At 45.8% G+C, this 19,644-nt stretch overlaps 1 protein-coding gene across 1 annotated transcript; it reads left to right on the top strand.

Annotated features, from left to right (window-relative positions):
• Nucleotides 1-5,455: 5,455 nt before the first annotated feature.
• KLHL35 (kelch like family member 35) lies at nt 5,456-17,210 on the top strand. Its single transcript, XM_054974775.1, has 6 exons — nt 5,456-6,339; nt 8,106-8,290; nt 10,300-10,418; nt 13,965-14,153; nt 14,959-15,147; nt 17,022-17,210. Exons 1-6 carry the CDS (start codon nt 5,456-5,458, stop codon nt 17,208-17,210), a joined length of 1,755 nt encoding a protein of 584 aa, XP_054830750.1.
• Nucleotides 17,211-19,644: the final 2,434 nt, after the last annotated feature.

Below are 19,644 nucleotides of genomic sequence, written 5' to 3'. Positions count from 1 at the left end.
TTCAGAGACGGCTAGAATGTGAGTCCATCTGTCCTTGTATCTTGGAGAGTGGAGTGATTACAGAAGCGGAATGATAATAGCCGGTGAATAACAATAGCAGGTGTGATTTGATAGGGTGGGGTATGCAGAGGTGTGGTGGGTGTGGAGAAATCAGCATTAGTAATGAGACAGGAAGCCTAGGTTTTGATTCAGTCCAGGTGGATGCATTGCCTTGAGCTTCGTTATCAGTGGCAATTCAGTCTCTTTTCCTAATCTCCCTTTGAAATTCCCCTGCAGGAGAACTGCTACTTTTAGGCCAGCAACTGAATGTCCTGTATCTGGTAGAAATTTATTTTGTAATAGATCCTGCCTGCCATTTCTTCAGCTGTCACCTTTCAGCAACAAAGCACTCACTTGGAACAAACACGAGGATTTTCAAAGGGCCAGTTCATAATAACCAGTCCGCACACTCCACCACACACCACAGTTACAATGAATGAAGTACCTACATATGCTCAGCCCGGCACGCAACGATAGAAGTGTCTTGACCTCCGCAGGCAGATCTTTCCACAAAATGAGAGAGTGCTCACGAACAATTTTACCCATTGGCAGGATGGCACCCTCATTGACTTTGAGTGCCGCTGACACAGCAGAGCACATCAAGAGAAGCGGCCCTTTGGGTCTGTGTGTGTGTGTGTGTGTAGGGGGTCCTAGGCTCATTTTATTGCAATCACACTATGTTACCTCTCTTCACATTCTCTTTTGTTAGGCCGCCTTCAGTCCATTTTTTTTTTAGTAGAAAGGGGGCCTAGAAGCCCACTCAAATGAAATAAATTATGGGGGAGACGCTTCATTACTATCGAAAACCACGCTTGAAAATACGGCAAGCCCACTTCACCAGGACGGCTGGTGACATCCCAGTTAGGGAGACGAGGTTAGACGTCCCCATTCAATGGGTGTGTGAATTCCACCCGTAATTTCTTCATTTAAGACTCATCTAGTAAGGCTCTCCATCAACTGGATTGCTCCCACTGGATACCAATTTGGTTTCCAGATGGGCCGCTGCCTCTAAGCTGCCCCCTGGGAAAAATCTGAGCGGTGTCAGGCTTTTCTTCCTTTCTCTCTCTTTTCACACTCTCCCTTCTGCTGAGGCGGGGTGGGCTTCTCTTGTGCACACTGTTAATTGCCCAGCAAATCCTCCGGGCACATCATAAGCAGAGGAACAAAAGCTGGTTTTGCTTGTATCTGCTGTGTGGCTACAAGGGAAGGGGGATTCTTTTTGTCTTTGCCCAGCACAGGCTGAAAGAAGCTGCTTCTATTATTTGCCGGAGAGTTTCTGTCCGTGCCAGGACTGGAATGCAAAGGACCCTCCGAGGAAGCACGCCTGGAAATTGTCCTTCCGGTCCAGGTGAGGAAGTAAGTTGCTATGTCTTAGCTTAAAGTAATTTTCAGGCTTGTGAAGAAGGACAGGGCAGGGAGAACCAGTAAATGAAACTCTTTCCTACAAGGCATAATTCAATAGTACCTGTTTTCTCCCTGCGTTGCTTGTCGACATGTACAGAATTGCTCTGTTTTACCTGTCTCGCCGGCAGGCTGCTGTCTCTTTGTACCTAGAAACTGGATCTTGCAAATGTACCTAGTTGAATGTGTAGAAGGCTGAAATTCTGAAAGATGCAGCAATTTGGGACATGAGATGTATGGATGTGAACAACAGGGGAAACACCTGCCTGAAAATGAAAAGACAGATCTCGATTTGGAGGGAACAGCAGATTATGACATGAATCGTTCAAGTGCTTTTGGGTGGAGGGAAGAGAAAATCCTGCCGCTGCTCACAGGAATTTCCCCCTGTGTAATAATGAGTGTTGTTGCTGCTCTTTGCACGGAGGGAGAGCAAAGGGATATAATTTTTAGCTAGTGTTGTTGGGATCAGTACAAGCGAGGCTCTCAATAATCCTATGCAAATGTGGAGAAAGGGTAGAAGTTGGTAATAGTTGCATCTGTTTTGTATTTTTGCATTTACTATTACTATTACTATTACTATTACTATTACTATTACTATTACTATTACTATTACTATTACTATTACTATTACTATTCCAGAGACCAGAATATTCCACCGGAGACCTAAGTGTCAACCAGATATCGGCGTAATATGGAACAGTGTACATATTACGCCGATATCTGGTCGATTCTTGGGTCTCTGGTGGAAACTTGTATCAGCTTAGCAAGGCCAATCAATAATAACATGCGGCCTCTGCTTATTGTTGATTGTGTTTCGGATAATTCGAATAACAACAACTGTGCTTACATACCACTCTTCTAGACAGATTAGTGCCTCACCCAGAGCAGTGAACAAGTTAGTGTTATTATTATCCCCATAATACAGCTGGGGAGCTGGGGCTGAGAGGAGGGGCTTCCCCAAGGCCACCTACTGAGCTCAAGGCAGTAGTGGGATCTGAACCAGTAGAGTGCTGATTCGCAGCCCAACCACTTAACCACTGTGCTACAGCATTAGCAAGTTTCTAGTCCTCATGCCTGGCAAGACAAAATTGAAAGTGTGTGGCTAATATCATCTAATATCCACAAGCTCATAGGATATCCAGTCATTGGGGTGCGTGGGCAGCTTTAATGCATTTCATCTTCCTTCCACAGGAATAGCAGACGTAGAATGAATTATGCAGAATAAATGACAGTGGTGGAAAATGCCATCATGTCATGGCAGCCTTACAGAGACTCCTGCTGAGGATTTCAAGACAAGAAGCACACAAAGGTGGTTTGCCATTGTATAGCAACTCTGGTCTTCCTTTGTGGTCTCCCCCATCCAATTACTAACTAAGGCCAATCATCCTTAGCTTCTGAGGGCCAAGCTACACATAACGAATGACACTTGAACGGCAAGTGGATTGAGTGGAGGGCAAGTGAACAGGGAGAAATACACTTGCTGTTCAAGTGTCATTCGTCATGTGTAGCTTGGCCCTGAGAGTCTCTCTTAACGAGACGCTTCAGTGCGTGTTCATCAAGTATAGGGAGACACAATGTTAGCCGGGAAATGTAGTTTAAAAAGACAGAGTTGGCAGAGATCGCTCCTCAGAGGGTTTGTTAATTTCATTTTTGCCTCCCTAAAGGCTCTATCAATTTCACCTCTCCAGGCTGAAACTGTGTGAAATCGCAACCAGAGGGCAGCGAGGAATGGAAATGGGCTGCAGCTGCCTTCCAGAGCAGGGTTTGGACCTGGAGAAGTTATAAAGGGCTGAAGTTTTCCTTCTGGAATTTCCCAGCCCCTTCACACAGCTCCAGTGCAAAGCAAAGCCTTTGCCATGCCGCCAGCTCTGTCTTTTTAAACTATCCTTCCCGGCTACCATTGCATCTCCTGACGTGCTCTTCATGTGTCGGACGATTCATGTAGAGACACTCTGAGATCCAACAAGCCTAGGCTATCAAGGTTAGGGAGGATGGGGAAGGGAGATAAGGGAGGGAATAACAGACTGGGGAAGAAAAAGTAGAGCATGTGGGAGCCGAGTTTATGGCTATTCCAAGCTTCTGACTTACTCAGTTCATGCTGTTCCAAGTCGAATGAGATTCTCCTTCCCTTCTCCAATCTTCATCCGACAGCTTTGGGTTGTTCAGGGAGCTGATGACACTCCTCAGCGTTGTATTTAACACTTCTTTTAAGTAGAGATGGCAGGGACCGAACCGAGGACTTTATGAATGCCAAAAAGATGCTCTACTGCTGAGCCACAACCCCTACCTGGGGGGGAGGGGGTTGTGTAAAGGAACTTGTTTTAATAGTTTCATAGAAACTATTTAAAAAAATCAAGGCAAATTTATTGTATGTGGCCATAAGCCTTCACAATCTAAAATCATTCATTAAAAACAGAACAAATAATACAAGAATACAGATATAGTTACATAGATATAAATAGAATTACTATAAAATGCATTTTGCCTAAAATGTAAACATTTAACGACATTAAAACCAAACGGTTTCTAATCTATGTCAGGTGTTTACTCTCCTGGCTACCACATTTGCCCTTATTTTCCTAGCAGCCAGGGCACGGAGGGCCATCCTATTCGAAATAAAAGGGTCTGTATCTGAAAGAATAAAATTTAATTTCTCAAAGTCAGACAGAAGATGGAGACTAGATAAAATATTTGTGAGAAATTTTCCCCTTGGTTCCTGGTATAAGGGACAATTTAAAACATAGTGTGGTAACCCCGAAACTATTAGCAAAATGGAACCTCCGTGTCTAGAGGCAGTGTATCTCTGAATATTTATTTAATTAATTAATTTTATTTATTTATGTCATTTATAGTCCATCTTTCTCACTGAGACTTGAGGCGGATTGCATAGTGTGAGATTAGCACAGTCGATATCAAGGATATTTCAATAAACAATGCCACAGGATAAATAAATGAAAGTTTGCAAAGGCAGAACCTTAGCAAGAATCCAATACAGAGTTGGAGAAATGCTGAAACAGAACATAAGCAATTCTAGGACGGACATTAGACAAGATAGAACTACCTAGCAGGGTCATACTTAAAGGAACAGGTAGTACATAGGAGCACGCAACAGATAGGACGTAAGGCAACATGGTGGTGAAGTCTACGGTCCCTAACTCGTTAGCGAAGCATCTCTTCGAGGCAGAAGGGGGGGGTCTCCTGACAGTTGCTTGGGGTGGCAAAAAGCAGCAGAGAGCTTTTGCGTTTCTGCCAACAGCACCTGTCTGGTCACTGTTTGGAATCAAGATATTGGACTAAATTTGTTCCAACAAATGTTGGAAATGTAAAAATCATGAAGGTTCTCTGTATCATATGTGGTGGACGTGTGAAAAGGCTAGGATGTTTTCGTCTAAGATCTGTGCGGAAATGTCATCAATATTGAAAGAAAGTGTGTCAAAGAGTCCTGAAATATTATTATTAGGTTTAAACATGGAAAAAATGAATAGTAAAGATAGAGTATTGTTATATTATATGATAGTAACAGCAAGAACATTATATGCACTATATTGGAAACAAGAAGAATTACCAGAAGTGGAAGATTGGATTCAAAAACTGTTGTACATGGCAGAAATGGACAAATTGACAAGGAAATTAAGAGAACAAGATCCAGAGGAATTTATTATGGACTGGGAGAAATTTAAAAATTATTTAGAAAAGAAATGGGATGTAAAAGGACAATTGTGGTCTCTCGATAATTATTAAGACTTAAGAATGAAGTAGTAAGAACTTTGCCTTTAATAATAGGGACAGATGAAATCTAGAGTTAATTATAAGAAATAAAGGGGTTATAGTGCTGTTGGGAGTCAATATAGAAAAGGGGGAGGGGGAGGGGGTGGGATGCATATACTAAGATAATGGGGAATATTTGAAAAGATGTATAATGAATATGTGTTAAAAACTTTTTAAAAAAATATATTGGACTAAATGACCTCTTGGTCTGCAGGGTTCTTTTGACCTCGTTCTGGTCCAAATCGGGATGCGCCACCAAGTGAAAGAAGAACCCACCTACAAAATGAATCGTGGTGCTGGTGAAAACACTTCTCGGGACCAAAGCAACGAAAAGCTCCTCGTGAAGCTCTGCCACGCTGAGCAGATCCTCCGGACGCTGGATTCCTATCGGCAGGATGGCATCTTCACGGATGTAGTGCTTGCAACGGAAGGGCAGGAGTTCCCTTGCCACCGTGCCGCTTTATCGGCCAACAGTGCTTACTTTCGAGCGATGTTTGCCCGTGGCCTGAAAGAAGGCCACCAAAATGTCATCAGTCTCCAGCAGATCTCAGCACCCACCATGAGTCTGGTCTTAGACTACATGTACGGGGCGGATATAGTCATCCAGGAAGACAATGTGGAACGAGTTTTGGAACTTTCCAACTTGCTTCAGATCTCCAAACTCCAGGAAGCTTGCATTGGCTTCTTGGAAGGGCAGCTCCACCCTTCCAACTGCTTGGGCATCAAGAGGTTCGCCAACTCCTTTTCCATCCCATCCCTGGTGGAGAAGAGCAAGAGGTGTCTACTGGAAGGCTTTGCGGAGGTGTCACACCACCAGGAATTCCTGGACCTGGAGGCTGAGGAGCTAGCCGAGTGCTTGGCAGATGAACAACTGGCTGTCCTAAAAGAAGAAGTGGTCTTCGAGGCAGCGATGCGATGGGTGCGCCATGATGTGGGTGCCCGGAAAGGGGTGTTGAAAGATCTGCTGCAGTGTGTCCGTCTCCCTCTGTTGGACCCCTGCTACTTCGTAGAGAAGGTGGAGACGAACGAGCTTATCCAGGCGTGCAAGGAGTGCGTTCCTTTGCTTCAAAAAGTCCGCAAGGGTTACCTCCTAGGCACTGAAGTCGGCTCTCCATGGTCTAGACCAAGAAGGTAAAAATGAGAATATTTATCTGATCAACATTTGTGTGCTGCATGCAACGTTAGGGTCAGGGCTTTTTTTCAGCTGGAACGTGGTGGAACGGAGCTCCAGAACCTCTTGAAAATGGGGTTTCGGAACCCCAGAACCCTAGCGGCACGGAGGGCAATCTAAACTCCCCTCTGTCTGGAGATTGGGGGCGGGGCCACCAGCCATGTGACCATTTTCTCCGAGGGCAACCCACTGAGTTCCATCACCTCTTTTCCCAGAAAAAAAGCCCTGATCAGGGTTAATCTCGAATGTGCTGTTCCTTGGAGGAACTCGGGGCTGCTGACACACTGTTTCATATCACCGAGTAGTGTAGGGTTGCCAATTCCAGCGAAATTCCTGGAAATTTTGGGGAGTAGACCCTGTGGAGGGGAGGAATGTCAGCAGGGTATACTGCCATAGAGTCCACCCATCAAAGCCACCATTTTCTCTAGGGGAACTGATGTCTGTAGCCAGGAGGCAGCATTGTCAGGCTGAGCCCTGCAACTGGTAGGAGGGACAGGGGATGTGGCTGCGATGTCAATGACGTTGCCAATGTCTTTACAACGGGGTCCCCAATGAAGCCCACTTGTGCCTGCCTACATCTTTCCTGATGCCCGTTTTTAGAAAGTGGCTCTGGCCACATGGGGCTTTTGCCCAGCGTGGCTTCTGGTTGACTATAGAAGATTTTATTAGCTGGGTAGATATTTTAAAACACTTCTTTGGCAGAAGCTGCTACTACAGTAATAATAATAACATTCAATTTATATACCTCCTTTCAGGACAACTTAACACCCACTCAGAGCGGTTTACAAAGTGTGCTATTGTTATCCTCACGACAATCAGCCTGTGAGGTGGGTGAGGCTGAAAGAGCTCTGAGAGAGCTGTGATTAGGGTTGTCAGGTCCCCTACCCCCTGGGGGGGGTAGGTTGGAGGCCCAGCACCTACCTTCTCTTCGCATGCGCCCGCATGCTCCCGGCCTGCATGATGATGTCACTTTTGGAAAGTGATGCCATTGCGCAACCCGTGGGCCACCCTGGGAGTGCTCCCGTGATTCACAGGGGGGAGAATCAGCCTGGATCATGCTGCTGCAGAGTGCGGGAGCACTGCTGTGCTACTCAGTGGCCTGATCCGGGCCAATTCGGACCTGATTCGGACCCAGGAGTGTGCTGCATGGCCTGGGAGTACACCCCTGGAGGCGTGTTCCCCCCCGCTGGCCAGGTAAGGGGGAGGGAGTGGGAGTGGGAGATTCCCTTCCCCCAGTGGGGGACTGGCAACCCTAGCTGTGACTGACCCAAGGTCACCCGGCTGGCTTCAAACGGAGGAGTGGGGAATCAAACCTGGCTCTTCAGATTAGAGTCCTGCTGCTCTTAACCACTACCCCAAACAGTACAAATATCTTCACTGTCTGTCTGAAGGTGAACAGCCATTTTGTGGCAGGCTCTGCCTCCTGCAGCAGCCATTTTGTGGCAGCCATTTTGTTGCTGCACCCACTATACTCGGTCAGGCTCAAAAAGGTTGGGGACCCCTGCTTTACATCATTCCTGGAGGAGAGGTCCATCAGGAGCTAAATGAAACCTCCACATTTAGTGGCAGTATACATCAGAATATCAATTGCTGATAGGATCAACAATTCATGGAAGGGCTGATATTTTCCTGACCTCCCGGTCAGCTTCTCAGACACTTCACTGGCCAGCTGGGAACAGAATGCTAGCGACACTGTGAGTCTTACCCGTTTCTTTTCCCTTGCCAGATTCATGGAATTAGCAGAGATGATAGTTGTGATTGGTGGCTGCGATAAAAAAGGTCTTTTGAAGCTCCCTTTCGTGGACATGTTCCATCCTGCAAGTGGGCAGTGGAAGCCACTCTCTAGCATGCCAGGATATACTAAATCGGAGTTTGCGTCCTGCAGCCTGAAGAACAACGTGTACATATCAGGTGAGGTGACTGTAGAGCCCATCCTTTCCTGGTCGGCCTTTCAGGTATAGATGACTATTGGGTACTCTCTAGAGATGGGCACGAACCGGGTAAAAAATGGACTGTTTGGTTCATGGTTCGTCACATTTCACGAACCATGAACTTTCATGAACTTGCCTCGGTTCGCGAACTGGTTCATTTGGTTCATGAAAACGTCACTTCCAGGTCAGCAAAACGTCGCTTCTGGGTCAGCAAAACTCAATTCCGGGTCAGCAGAAGGTTTGCAGAAAGCCCATTCCCCTCAGTTGCCTAGAAAATTGATTGATCAGTGCCAGGCTGTCTACAGTGACGAACCGAAAAATGAACCAAACGGCCTAAAGTTCGTGGCGGTTCATCAGAAATGGGCTCTGGTGAACTGCTGGTTTGCAAACCGCACACCTGCCTGGTTTGTGATGAATTTTGGTTCATATTTCGCTTCGGGCCCACCCCTAGTACTCTTCAAGAAACAGCCAGGTCGATGGAGCACAGGGCTTGACAGTGTAATTGTCTCGAAATGTAATTGCGGCTGAAAATGGCATTCCTGAACTGAGTTCCTATTCTGTCTCTCATTACATCTAGAATTATGCTTTGCATTTTTCTGACCCTAGTTCCACCATATTGGCTCTGGCTGGCCAAGAAACATGCGGTGCAATGAGGTCAGGACATAGGCTGAACGATTAAGGGATACAGGGAAAGAATCTGACACAGGGATGCCATTTTCTGCAGCAGCTTCTTACGTGGGAAAGCTCTGAAAGATGAGATCTACCCCTTCTGCAGTTTAGAGTGGTACAGCCCAAGAAGGACAGCGTCACGAGTTTTTCCTGCATTTTGAGTTCACTGTTAAAAAAAAAAGTGGCATCACATAGTTTCTTTTATTTGTGCAGCTAGCACATAGATCCATTTCACTGCTTTTAAACTATAGACCAATGAATTGACTCCTGCAGCCGTGATTTGCCCTGGAACCCTGCAGTGAAAGGAGAAGTGATTTAACTCTACAGCTTCTACTTGGTTTTGTTATTTGAAACGAGGATCCCTGCCTTTCTATTGTTATTTTAAAGGCAAAAAGACAGTTTTTAAGAACACCCTTTTTTCCTAATAGCCAAGCAGCAGGGCTTCTTTGGAAGAGACACGTTTAGGGCACATGAGTCTGCAATTTGCCTTTTGTCGAAGAAATAAGATGTGTGCTATCTAAGATCCCAAAGAGCCGCTGTCGTTTGAGTAAACGGTATTGGGTTTGATCTTGCAATGGGTCCGATTTGATACAAAGCACTTTCCTATGTTCCTATGCTTCTCTAGCATTTAAAACAAAATATTTTAAACTTCCAAGTGTTGGAATAGGCGACTCAGCCTGCCTTTGGACACTGGGGGGCACTGCATGTCTCTTTAAATGTAATGTATATGTCTAGCAATCTGCCACTCTCTTGTCTAAGGTGGGAACGCCTACTGACTCCTCCTCTCTTGCCTCTGTGCCTCTTGGGAGATTTCACACCTTCCCTCATGCTCTTCCAAGAGAAAAGATATAAAGCCACCATGCTCCTCATGGAGCCCTTCTCTTTGTCCACAAACCTGCACCTACAACCTCGCTGCCTAGTTTCAGGCCGTGGTATTAGACTAGAGAATGTAACTCTTTAGAATAAGATCTTTCCCTTGTTATTACCAGAAGATATTGCTATGGAGAAATCTGCTACAATAAACTGTAAGTTCTATCTTTCTATGAATTTTGTCTGAGGATTAATTAATGCACGTTTGTGAGGGTTTAAACGCTTCTGACTAAATTGCTCTGCTATGTTACTCTGCTAAGTTACTAAACTAAATATATAAAATACATAATCTCTAACACCAAGGAGGTTTAACCTCCCCCAGTGCTCTTGACAACACATTCCATTTCTAAAAGGCTTTTATTATCTGGGGATTTTTTTTCTCTTAAGAAATTGCATCCTGCCTTTTAAATCTCCCGAGTTCACGTAGCGACTCTGTGTTTGCTTTGCAAGGAGGACATGTCAACAGCAGTGATGTCTGGATGCTGAGCCCGAAGCTGAACGTCTGGATCAAGGTTGCCTGCTTGAAGAAAGGCCGGTGGAGGCACAAAATGGTTACTCTCCAGGGAAAGGTTTGTCTTGCTGCTTCCCAGAGTCAAGAGCTCTGAGGAGGATGTGGCTTTTCATACTACCATGCATAGCAGTTTTGAATGAATGACTACAGTACTTCTATAGGTATTTCTGCTCTCCTGAGACTGCCCTCTTTAACCTTTTAGGGGAAATAAGAAACTGCTGCTTAAAATGGCAGCCCTGTGTCAAGTTCTTCCCCTTGGTAATCTGTAGCATATCTAGGGCTTTTTTTCAGCTGGAACGGAGTTCCAGAACCTCTTGAAAATGATCACATGGCTGGTGGCCCCACCCCCTGATCTCCAGACAGAGGGGAGTTTAGATTCCCCTCTGTGCCGCTTGGATCAGTAGCTTCTGATAATGGGATCAGTTTGCTTCTGATAATGAAACCAGTTACTTCTGATAATGAGATAACCATTCATAGTCCCTATTCAATGCAAGCCTGACTGAGTCAAATTTACATATGAAAATTTGTCATATGTAAACTTGACTCAGTCAGGCTTGGATTGAATAGGGACTATGAATGGTTTACCAGAAGTAACTGATCCCATTATCAGAAGCTACTGTTTGCATCTACTTCCCGCTCCCCTTTCCACCTATATATCTGACCAGTTTCTTCTTACCCTCCATGCATCTGATGAAGAGAACTGTTACCGTAAAGTTGGTTAGTCTTAAAGGTGCTACTTGACTCTTTTCTATTTTGCTACTACAGACTAGCACGGCTAACTCCTCTGGATATCTGAAGAGAGAGCTCTTAAAAGCTTACACACAGTCAATCTTGTTGGTCTCTAAGGTGTCACTGGACTCAAATCCTGCTGCAAACCAACACAACTACCCACCTAAACTTCATTAAATAATTTATTCTGCATGATGGGGCCATAGGGAATGAAGAAAGTAAGAATCCAGGCACTGCTGGACTCTTGCTTTTTTCTACTGCTACAGACAGACTAACATGGTTACCCATCTTAATCTTGCTTCATCTTGTCAATATATTCTGATTGGACTGGTAAAGAAGGGCCGATTCCAGACGGCCCTCCCCATCGTGAAACGTCGCGCGTTGTCGCGAAATACCGCGTTTTCTTGTGTGAGTTTTGCATGACGTCGCGCAAAACTCGGGCGAGAAAACGCGATATTTAGCATTTTCTGCGCGACGACGCGCGACATTTCGCGATGGGGAGGGCCGTCTGGAATCGGCCAAGGTGTGTATGAATTTCAGCTCTAACAACAATAACTTTCGATTTATATACTGCCCTTCAGGACAACTTAATGCCCACTCAGAGCGGTTTACAAAGTATGTCATTATTATCCCTACAACAATCACCCTGTGAGGTGAGTGGGGCTGAGAGAGCTCTGGAAGAGCTGTGCCTGACCCAAGGTCACCTAGCTGGCTTCAAGTGGAAGAATGGAGAATGAAACCTGGCTCTCTAGATTAGAGTTCTGCCTCTCTTCACCACTACACCAAACTGGCTCACCAAATGGAGATCTGCACCAGAAACCCTGCATGCCCCACCTTCAGAGCCTAAGTGGGGTGGTCACCACAGAAGGTTCTTTCCAGCCATGGCATCCCCATTTTGTTTTGTTTTTTAAAGTTTTTTTATTATTTTTTAATATCTAACATAAAAAAACTACAGAAGACTACAAAAGTATAAAGGGGAGGGGGAAAAAAAGGGAAGGGAGAACTGGGAAAAGGGAAAATCAACATACAAACAACAAACACTACACTACATGTCTTGTATTCCCTTCATGCTGCTATTTTTCTTAAAAGTTAACTTTCTAATATGCTATCAGGTTGGTAGATCTTATACAATACAAACTATATTCAGGGTCAGGACTTCTTCCACCCCCCCCCCCTTGCGTCTCGGTCTCAATTCTCTCTGCGCAGCTGGAGCAGCTGCGCCCGTTCTTTCCTCCCCCCCACTTTCCCCTTCAGACTTCGAACTTTCTTCCTGCTGAAACTCCTGATGGTTGAACAAAAAGTCTGTCAGCTGCGCGTCCGATGTAATCTTGGAGGTTTGATCCTTATATCTGAACCAGACGCCTTCTGGAAACAGCCATTTATATTTTATATCACATTTCCTCAAGAAAGCCGCAAGTCCTTTATACTTGAATCTTCTTTTACAAGCCAAAAATGGAACATCCTTCAATATTTTAACCTTATTGCCCAAATAATCCAAGTCCACATTATACAAATTGTCTAAGATGGTGTCCCGAGTCTTCTTAGATGAAAAGTCAATTATAATCTCGCGAGACAGCTGCCGCTTCGTTGCATACTTTGAAGATGTCCGCCGGACTTCCAAAATATCGTTTTTTATCTCTTCTTTAGTTGCCTTTGCGAATGGCGCCAAAAGTCCAGACACCAAATCTTTTAAATTTTCACTTTGCTCTTCTTTTACATTCTGAAGACGCAGTACCGTTTGGGCACGGTCCACTTGCAATCCTATTATTTGATTCTCCAAAAGCTTCACTTCCTTACTTGTTGCCTTCATGAGTACTGCCTTCTCGTGCTCTGCTCCGGTCGCTGTTTCTTTAATGGCTTTCACCTCGTTCTCCACTGAATCAACCTTTTGCCCCATTTCATTCAGTTTCGCTACAAAGGGCTGCACAGCATCGAAAACTGCTCGTCTCACCAACTCTTCCAAAGTTTCCCCCTTCCCCTGTAACGTCGCCATCACCGATTTACTCATTGCTGGGCCCTGCTTTCTCGTCGCCATCTTAGGGGGGGGGACGCCAACTAAGTTCCGAAACTCGGTGCAGGGGAAGAAGTCTGCGCCTTTTTAGCTTCAATTCCCACCGATCCTTCGCATATGCTTAAAAATCAGAAGGGATTCGCTTACTTACAGGTCTTCACCTTAAATCTGCTTATTGCCGTTCTCCATGGCCCGGCAGCACATGCGGTGCTGCGCAAGTCTGCCGGCCTCTGTTGGAGCAAGCGGGCAATTTACCCCCTGCATTACTTCCAGGGGGTTCTTCCCGCGGTGCCCCAGATCCAGGCTCCCTCACTGGGAGTCCTGGGGGTTAACCCTCGTGGGTCAACCGCCCGGTCAGGCTGCTCAGACAGTTCCCCCCAGACCTGCGGAGAGGAACGTCCGACATGGCCGGGAAAACAAAACCGAATCCAGCATCCCCATTTTGGAAAGCTCTGTCCTGTCACATTTTTCTGCCGTTTACTTAAACATCTTTTAAGCATCAGCTGATGTCTCTCCTAGGCTTTAAATGATGTTCAGTTTAATTTTAATGATGTTCAGTTTAATTTCAACATCCCCCCTCCGCAAAGTATGGTTGTTTTATTGCTCGATCTGTCTTATTATGTGGTTATATTGTTAGATTTATTGATTTGGATTGTTTTAAAGTGTTTTGAGTTGTTTCTGCAGTGGAAAGGTGTAGTGAAAATTACCAAAAAACTGTACATTGAACAAATGTCTTTAGTGCAAACAGTGAGGGGGTATGATTTAGCCCTTCTGCCCTCTTTAAGTACCATCACTAAGACCTTTACATATCCCATTCCTGGAATTAGTGAAACAACCAAGATTCTTTCTTCTGCTCGATGACAGATCTACGCAGTGGGGGGATACGATGGCTTTGACCGGCTGGCTAGTGTCGAATGCTACGACTCCTTCTGCAACACTTGGACAGCTGTGGCACCTCTGGTGGAAGCCATCAGTTCGGCTGCTGTTGTCTCCTGCCTCGACCAGCTGTACGTGATTGGGGGTGCGGTGGACGACAGGGCCAATACAGATAAAGTAAGAGAGCATTATGGGTTAAAGAAACAACTAATTTATTTCCAACTTTGGGGCTTATGTTCTTCCCAAGCTGCAGAAATCTCCTAATACAAGAAATATTATTACAGAATAAATATTATTATTATACTATTATTATCAACATCAATATACTTTTATTATTATTAATGATACTATTATTATTAGTGTACTTAATATTATAAAATAAATATTATTCTAAGTCCTTGTACTTATAGTAGCAAAACCCTGAAAGTTGTGTGCATATTGACCAGAAGTTTCCTCTGGTGGAAGCCATCAGTTCGGCTACTGTTGTGTCCTGCCTTGGCCAGCTATATGTGATTGGGGGTGCAGTGGACGACAGGGCCAATGCAAATAAAGCAAGAGAGTGTTATGGGTTAAAGAAACAACTAATTTATTTCCAACTTTTAGGCTTATTTTCTTCCCATCAAACAACAAAAGGAAAGTGGTCTCTAACACCGCAAGTATACATGGAGGACCCCGTTCAAAGACACAGTCCTAAGAGACCACTGTATATAAAACATAAATTTAATATGTCAGTGAAAGTGCAAAGTGCAAAAAATCCCAATAAATATTACGGCTCTTAATAATATTCCAAGAGCTCTGACAATTATTTAACCAATGGTGCGGAAATCTTCTAAGAAAAGAAATATTATTATAAAAGAAATATTATTATTGTACTTTTGTTGTTGTTGTTAATATTATTATTGTACTTTATAAGTCCTTCTACTTGTAGTAGCAAAACCCTGAAAGTTGTGTGCACGTTGACCAGAAGTTTCTTGTCCCTCAGGTGCAGTGCTACGATCCAGCAACCAATCGCTGGAGCCTTCTGTCTCCTGCCCCTTTCAGTCAGAGGTGTATCAATGCCGTCACACTGAACAACTTGATTTATGTTGCCGGAGGGCTTCTGAATAAAATCTTCCACTACGATCCCCGGAAGGACACCTGGAGTGAAGTGGCATCTCTCCCTGGGCCTCTGGTACGGGGAAACCTTCCAGATGTTTTAGATAGACTGATTATTTTATTATTTTTTAAAAATTTAAATCCTTTTTTGTTTCTTCCTGATTGGAGACCCAAAGTGGCTTTCCAGATCATTTCCCTCTCTTCTCCACTTAATCCTCACGGCAACAACCTTGTGAGGTAGGTTAAGCTGAGAGATTGATGGGCCCAAGGTCACCTGGCAGGCTTCCACTTAAAGCCATCTGGGTGATCTGGGGTCAGTCACAGCTTCTTGAAGCTCTCTCAGCCCTACTTACCTCATAGGGTGATTGTTGTGAGGAGAATAATAACATTCTCCTTTGTGAGGAGAATAATAACATACTGCTCTGAGTGGGTGTTATGTTGTCCTGAAGGGCGGTATATAAATCAAATGTTGCTGTTGTTGTTATTATTATTGAGCAGGGGATTAAAACCTAGTCATCCCATACCCTACTCTGAAAATCAAAGTTTCTCCCTTTTCCAAGCCTGCCGGTGATTCTGCTACTCTGTCAGCAAATGTGACTATTATTTATAATTATTATTTGGAAAATGTATATGCAGCCTTTCTAGAGATTTGCTAGAGTTGGCTCACAGAGTTGAAACAAGACAATGAAACTATTGGCACAATGTAAAAATTATCAGTATTAAAAAGGAAAGGTAGTCCCCTGTGCAAGCACTGAGTCATTACCGACCCATGGGGGACGTCGCCCCACGACGCTTTCTTGGCAGACTTTTTAGGGGTGGTTTGCCATTGCCTTCTCCAGTCATCTACACTTTACCCCCAGAAAACTGGGTACTCATTTTACCGACCTCGGAAGGATGGAAGGCTGAGTTGACCTTGAGCTGGCTACCTGAACCCGGCTTCCGCCAGGATCGAACTCAGTTTGTGAGCAGAGCTTGGACTGCAGTACTGCCACTTACCACTCTGCGCCACGGGGCAGTCTATCAGTATTAAAACAAGTCCTAAAACCAATTCAGGGGCATAACAACAATCATAACTGCATTTCTATAAACATAAAAAGCATAAAAAGTATAAAACAGCATGAAACAAAATTCAGTGCCCTAAAATGATATCTGTAGAACAGTACTCAGGTAAGAAGCAGACCATTAAAAAGGACATAAAGATGTAAGAAGAGCCCTGTTGGATCAGACCAATGGTCTATTTAGTCCAGCATTCTGCTTCATATATGGCCAAACCGTTACTCTGAAGGTCTTCACTTCATACTACCACTGAATAAATTTATAAGCCATTTTAGTCTATGGGGGGTGGGAGAAGGATCCTTCAATGAGAACAGTTGAGGAATAACAAAACATTCTGGCTTGGTGCTAGGGCTGCCAGGTTGCCCTACCTGCTGGGTGTGAGGCCCAGCACCTACCTTCTATTCCCTGGCTGTGTGTGCGCAAAGCTTGCGTGCACACTCCCTGCCTGTCACTTCCAGGAAATGACATCATTACATGAGCTGCGGGCCTCTCTGAGAGCACCCCTGTGCTATGCAGGGGCCCAAATCGGGCTGCTGCAGAGCGCATGAGCATCGCTGTGCTCTGCAGCGGCCCAATGTGGGCCGATTCAGGCCGATTCAGCCCAGATTAGGCCACTGCAGAGTGCGGGAGCATGTTGTGCTCCACAGCGGTCCAATCCGGGCCAATTTGGGTCCAATTCGGGGTGCTGCAGCACGCGGGAGCACGCTGTGCGGCCTAGAAGTGCACTGTGTGGACCAGGAGTGCACCCCGGGTGGTGTGTTTCCTCCCCGCCAGCCAGGTAAGCGGGGGTGGGGTGGAGGGTGGGAGCGAGGGATCCGCGCCCCCAGTGGGAGACCGAGAACCCTTCTTGGTGCATGAAGAACTGATTGTGTGTATCTTTCTGCCCTCTTTCAGGAGAGCTGTGGGATCACGGTGTGTGCTGGCAAGATCTACATCCTCGGGGGCAGAGATGAGAACGGAGAAGGCACCGAGAAAGCTTTTGTTTTTGATGTAGCCACGGGGAAAGTGGAACCACAGCCCCCTCTCCAGCGTTGTACTAGTTACCACGGTTGTGTGACCGTCCTCCAGCATGTGACCAGATGACCGGGCCAATCTTCAGGTGGAGGCCTGGAGTCCTCCAGGAATGACAACTGATTGGCTCCTCTGGAGGAAACTGCACCTTCAGAGGGCAGGCTCTACGGTATACTACAAAGTCTAGGAGCAGCAGAAGTGATATTGCCTCCCCGTTCCATCCCCTGCCCAAACTCTGCTCTGCCAAATCTCCAGGAATTTCCCAAGACAGCAACCCAACTTGCCTTCGCTTCCCCCAAGCCTGTCCGTGCATAGGTACCTGTGTCGGAAAGCGCCTGCGTTGGATGTCAGAAATCCAGTTTCCGAAGGCAGCTGCTCCAAATACTGGGCACGGTTGTGCCAACTGTGTTCCAAACAACTATCAAGTGAAGTGAACGTGCTTTTATTTCCTTTACTATTTAGTTTTCATCCCACTGCTTCTCCAAGGTAGCATAACAGAATTCGCCTCGGTTTTATCTTCACAGCATGCAGTGAGAGGGTGACCGATCCAAGGTCACCTCATGAGTTTTCATACCCAGGTAGAAGAGCAAGTCCAGCAGCAACTTAAAGACCAGCAAGATTTCCAGGGTATGAGCTTCCGAAAGTCAAAGCTCTCTTCATCAGATGCTATCCCTAGTATCTCCATGACAAAGGGAGCTTTGATTCTCGAAAGCTCATATCCTGTTGTTCTTTAAGATGCTGTGTGTGTATGTGTTATGCGCGGTCAAGTCACCTCCAACCTATGGCAACCCTATGAATGAAAGATCTCCCAAACGTCCTATCACTTACAGACTTTCTCAGATCTTGCAAACTGGAGGACGTGGCTTCTTTTATTGAGTCCAGCCATCTCGTTTTGGGTCTTCCACTTTTCTTACCACCTTCCACTTTTCCTAGCAATTTTGACTTCCAGAGAAACTTGTCTTCTCTTGTCTCAAGAGAAGAAGAAAGTACTACTTGAGTTTATTTATTTATTTATCATCCGCCTTTCTCACTGAGATTCAAGGCGGATTACACAGTGTGAACAGGGCCGGCATGTCCATTGATGCCGGGCTGGCAGCCGCCTCGAGTGCTAAGGTGCTGGAGAGGGCGCTGGAGGCGGGGGGTGGGGGCATGCACCATGGAGCTCAATTGCCCCATGCTGCCACCGCCGCCACCCGCATACAACTACGGGCCAAGCACAGCAGGCAGCTGGGGCAGTGTGCAGAGCAACTGAGCTGGAAGGCTGGGAGCACGCATGCGCACCGCCCCAGCCACCTGCCATGCCTGGCTTGCAGCTGCTGTGCCCAGCCAGGAGCGCATGCAGTGCAGGGCAACTGAGCGTGCAGCCTCCCAGCTCTCCCACTCAGTTGCCCTGTGCTGCTGCTGCTGCCACTGCCACCACCACACAGCTGCAGCCCAGGCGCGGCAGGTGGCCAGGGCGGAGCACGGAGCAACTGAGCCATAGGGCTGAGAGGGTGCATGCGCGCCATCCCAGTGGCATGCCCTGCATGTGACATCATCATGCAGTCTGGGTGCTTGTGCATGGAGGAACAACAACCCTGAAGCTGTCTTAGGCGCCAGAAATCCTGGCACCGGCCCTGAGTGTGAGATTAGTACAGCAAATATCAAGGACATTTCAATAAACAATGCCACTGGGTACATAGATGCCAATTTGCAAAGACATAACATCAGCAAAAATCTAATACAGAGTTGAAGAAATGATGAAATAGAGTATAAGCAATTCTTGCCCTTCTACAACAGACCAACACAGCTACCCGCCTGAAACTATATCCAAGTAAGGATTGTAAGTTGTAACCTTTGTATCCCCACATGGAGTCCAGAACCCTAACCGCCATACCACATTGCATTATTTATTTCTGCTACCTTTCAGCATTCTCCCTAGTAGCTAAAATGACAAAACAGAGGCTATTGTTCTTTGGTCACATCACGAGAAGACGAGATTCTCTGGAAAAGTCAATAATGCTAGGAAAAGTGGAAGGCAGTAGGAAAAGAGGAAGACCTAAAACGAGACGGCTGGACTCAATAAAAGAAGCCACGTCCTCCAGTTTGCAGGATCTGAGCAAGTCTGTTAATGATGGGACGTTTTGGAGGTCTTTCATTCATAGAGTTGCCATAGATTGGAGGCAACTTGACAGCACATAATGCACACACCTGTCAGGATCTACTGCCCTGGGCCAGAGTATCTAAAGGACCTCCAGCTTCCATTTGCCCAATGGATGACTCCAGAGGCACTCTTCATGTTCGCCCATTTTCAGAGGTGAAGCAGTTGGCTGTGTGAGACGGGGCCTTCTTTGCTGAGGCTCCTTGGCTTTGGACTGCCCTCCCTGCATCTGTTGGTTTGTCCTGCAAATCGGCCAGTTTTTAGGCACCACTTGAATATGTTTGGATTTTCACAGGCTTTTGTGGTTTATCAGTGACAGCTTGGGTTTAATTGATTTTTATTTTTTTAAAGATTTGCCTTCCCTCA

Source organism: Eublepharis macularius, chromosome 3, assembly GCF_028583425.1.
Source record: "Eublepharis macularius isolate TG4126 chromosome 3, MPM_Emac_v1.0, whole genome shotgun sequence".
NCBI lineage: Eukaryota > Metazoa > Chordata > Lepidosauria > Squamata > Eublepharidae > Eublepharis > Eublepharis macularius.
This window is presented reverse-complemented; position numbering and strand designations above follow the sequence as displayed.

Coding starts and splice junctions, on each gene's coding strand:
- KLHL35 (XM_054974775.1), top strand. CDS start 5,456: ATGCGCCACCAAGTGAAAGAAGAACCCACCTACAAAATGAATCGTGGT. Junction 8,291..10,299: donor GAACAACGTGTACATATCAG/GTGAGGTGACTG, acceptor TTGCTTTGCAAG/GAGGACATGTCAACAGCAGT. Junction 14,154..14,958: donor ACAGGGCCAATACAGATAAA/GTAAGAGAGCAT, acceptor CTTGTCCCTCAG/GTGCAGTGCTACGATCCAGC.